Raw genomic sequence first — 2,359 nt, 5'->3', positions numbered from 1 at the left:
TTTCAGTTTTGACCATGTTGAGGCTATGATGATAGTAATATAGTGAGCTGAAATAGAGATCTAAATCTGTTCAGTTCAGTCACTCAGTTATGTCTGACACAGAACTAAATGCACCCCTGTGACCAAGGACAAGCAGAACTGAGAATGGATAGGGTTATCAGAAAAGGGAGAAACAGAGAAATATAGAGTATAGAAGCAAAAGTTGAAGAGGAAGAATGAAATGAAAACAAAAGGGAGTAAGAGCATAAGCAGTCAATCAAATAAAGGAAAGAAGTGTAAGGATGATGTATAGATGAATATCATTTAGAAACATGCAAACATACAGATAATATAGGTATATGGATATGGATAAGACCATATATCCAAGTTAATTTAAGACTGCTTCAATTTGTATCTCTTATACTAGTGAAATTACTAACAGTTCTCTGCTTTCTCTCAGAAATGTCAAATTTTAGAAGATGAACTTAAAGATCCTGTGAATAAAGGAAGAAATATCCATATATAGAGAAGCATGGTGGTGGTGGGTTAAGTTGCTAGGTCAAGTCTGACTTTTGGGACCCCATGGACTCTATCCCATCAGGCTCCTCTGTCCATGGGATTTCCCAAGCAAGAATATTGGAGTGGGTTGCCATTTCCTTCTGCAGAGGATCTTCCCTACCCAGGGATCAAACCCAGGTCTCTGACATTGCAGGCGGATTCTTTACCAACTGAGCCACCACGAAGCCCCATAGAGAAGTATAATTAAGATTATATGCATTTGCACTTGTGTGAAATTTTCTAAGTGTATGCAAGTATGCATTTCATGTGTAACAATTAAAAATTATTCTATGTATTCATTCTAAAATAAATACTGAATCATTCCCTTTTAACATTAGACTTGCTATAAACATGCTTTCTGATATAAGAGCCTTCTGATTGCTCCTTTCACCTCTGTGTTTCTCATGCTATAGATCATGGGGTTTAACATTGGTGTAATAATTCCATATAACATGGAGATGAGTCTATCTCTTGCTGGGGAGTGTTGACTGGAAAAGGGACGTACATAGGTAAATATTGTCGTGCCACCGAATAAACAGACCACCAGAAGGTGGGAAGCACATGTGGAAAAGGCTTTACGCTTCCCTTCTGCTGACTGGATCTTTAGGATGGTAGATATGATATAGAAATAAGAGATAAAGATGACCAGGAAGGCACTGCTCCCCAGGATACCTGCTTCCACCAAAATAAGCATTTCTGCCACATAAGTGGATGAGCATGAGAGAGCGACCACTGGTGGGATGTCACAGTAGTACTGGTTAACTTGGTTGGACTTGCAGAAAGAAAGGCGGAATGTGGACACTGTATGAAGGAGGGAATTGAGAAACCCAGCTACCCAAGTCCCAGCAGTCAGCTGAACACAGCGAACCTTGGTAATCATGAGGGTATAACGAAGAGGGAAACAGATGGCCACATACCTGTCATAAGCCATGACAGAGAGAAGGAAGACTTCAGTTCCCACAAGGGCCACCAGAAAATAAAGCTGCAAAGCACACCCAAGGTAGGAAATGCTGTGCTTCTCAGTCAAGAGGTTCTCCAGCATCTTGGGAACAGTAACTGATGGGCAGAAGATGTCTAAAAGGGACAGATTTGCCAAAAAGTAATACATGGGTGTGTGCAGTTTTTTCTCAGTTCCAATGGCCAAGAGAATAACTCCATTTCCCACCAAGGTGACCTGATAGATGATGGTAAAGACCACGAAAAGAGGGTAGCGCACCTCGGGGAGATCAGAAAGCCCTATAAGAATAAATTGAGTCACTGTGGTTTGATTGCAGATGCCCATCTCTTCAATTCACATCAATCTTTCTGGAAGTAATGTAACAAACAAAAATGAATTAGAGCAAAAAGCCAAAGAGGCAAACAGTGAGAAATTCTTGCAGAACAGATGGTGTGTGGTTGATCATGAATTATGTAAAATAATATTTTATTAGAGATTTTCATTATTATAACTACTGTTAAATACATCTCCTGTGTTCATAATTCTTGAAAGATTTATCCTCAGTGGATCCTTGTCAAGAGGAATCCCTCTGAGAAAGTAAGAATACTTTTAAAAATTTGCCTTCAGTAATACCATTGTAGATTCTTCAAGATTGTGAAATCTCAAGCACTAATGTTCTGTTTCTCACATCTGCTTGAACATTTACCTTATTTTGCCTTGTATTATCTCAATGTGTATTATTTTATACACTATCTCAATACAAACTGTTTGAAGGTAGAAGCTATTCCTTGGTACTTAAAATTTCATATCTGCTACCAACCTCAAATATATCATATAAAAATGTTTATCTAAATGATTGGTGAAAAAGGAATAAATGTTTTATTT

General features: G+C 38.3%; 1 protein-coding gene across 1 annotated transcript; it reads right to left on the bottom strand.

Annotated features, from left to right (window-relative positions):
• Positions 1-880: 880 nt before the first annotated feature.
• On the bottom strand, positions 881-1,819 carry LOC101115277 (olfactory receptor 5V1-like). The gene has a single exon (XM_004009416.2). The coding sequence runs from the start codon at positions 1,817-1,819 to the stop codon at positions 881-883; it is 939 nt and encodes a 312-aa protein (XP_004009465.2).
• Between the last annotated feature and the right edge of the window lie 540 nt (positions 1,820-2,359).

The sequence above is a fragment of the Ovis aries genome, chromosome 5 (genome assembly GCF_016772045.2).
Source record: "Ovis aries strain OAR_USU_Benz2616 breed Rambouillet chromosome 5, ARS-UI_Ramb_v3.0, whole genome shotgun sequence".
Classification (NCBI taxonomy): Eukaryota; Metazoa; Chordata; class Mammalia; order Artiodactyla; family Bovidae; genus Ovis; species Ovis aries.
The sequence above is the reverse complement of the archived record's forward strand: the minus strand, read 5'-3'. Positions and strand labels throughout refer to the sequence as shown.

What these genes read in the sequence shown, in the direction of transcription:
- LOC101115277 (XM_004009416.2), bottom strand. Translation starts at nt 1,819, where the DNA reads ATGGGCATCTGCAATCAAACCACAGTGACTCAATTTATTCTTATAGGG.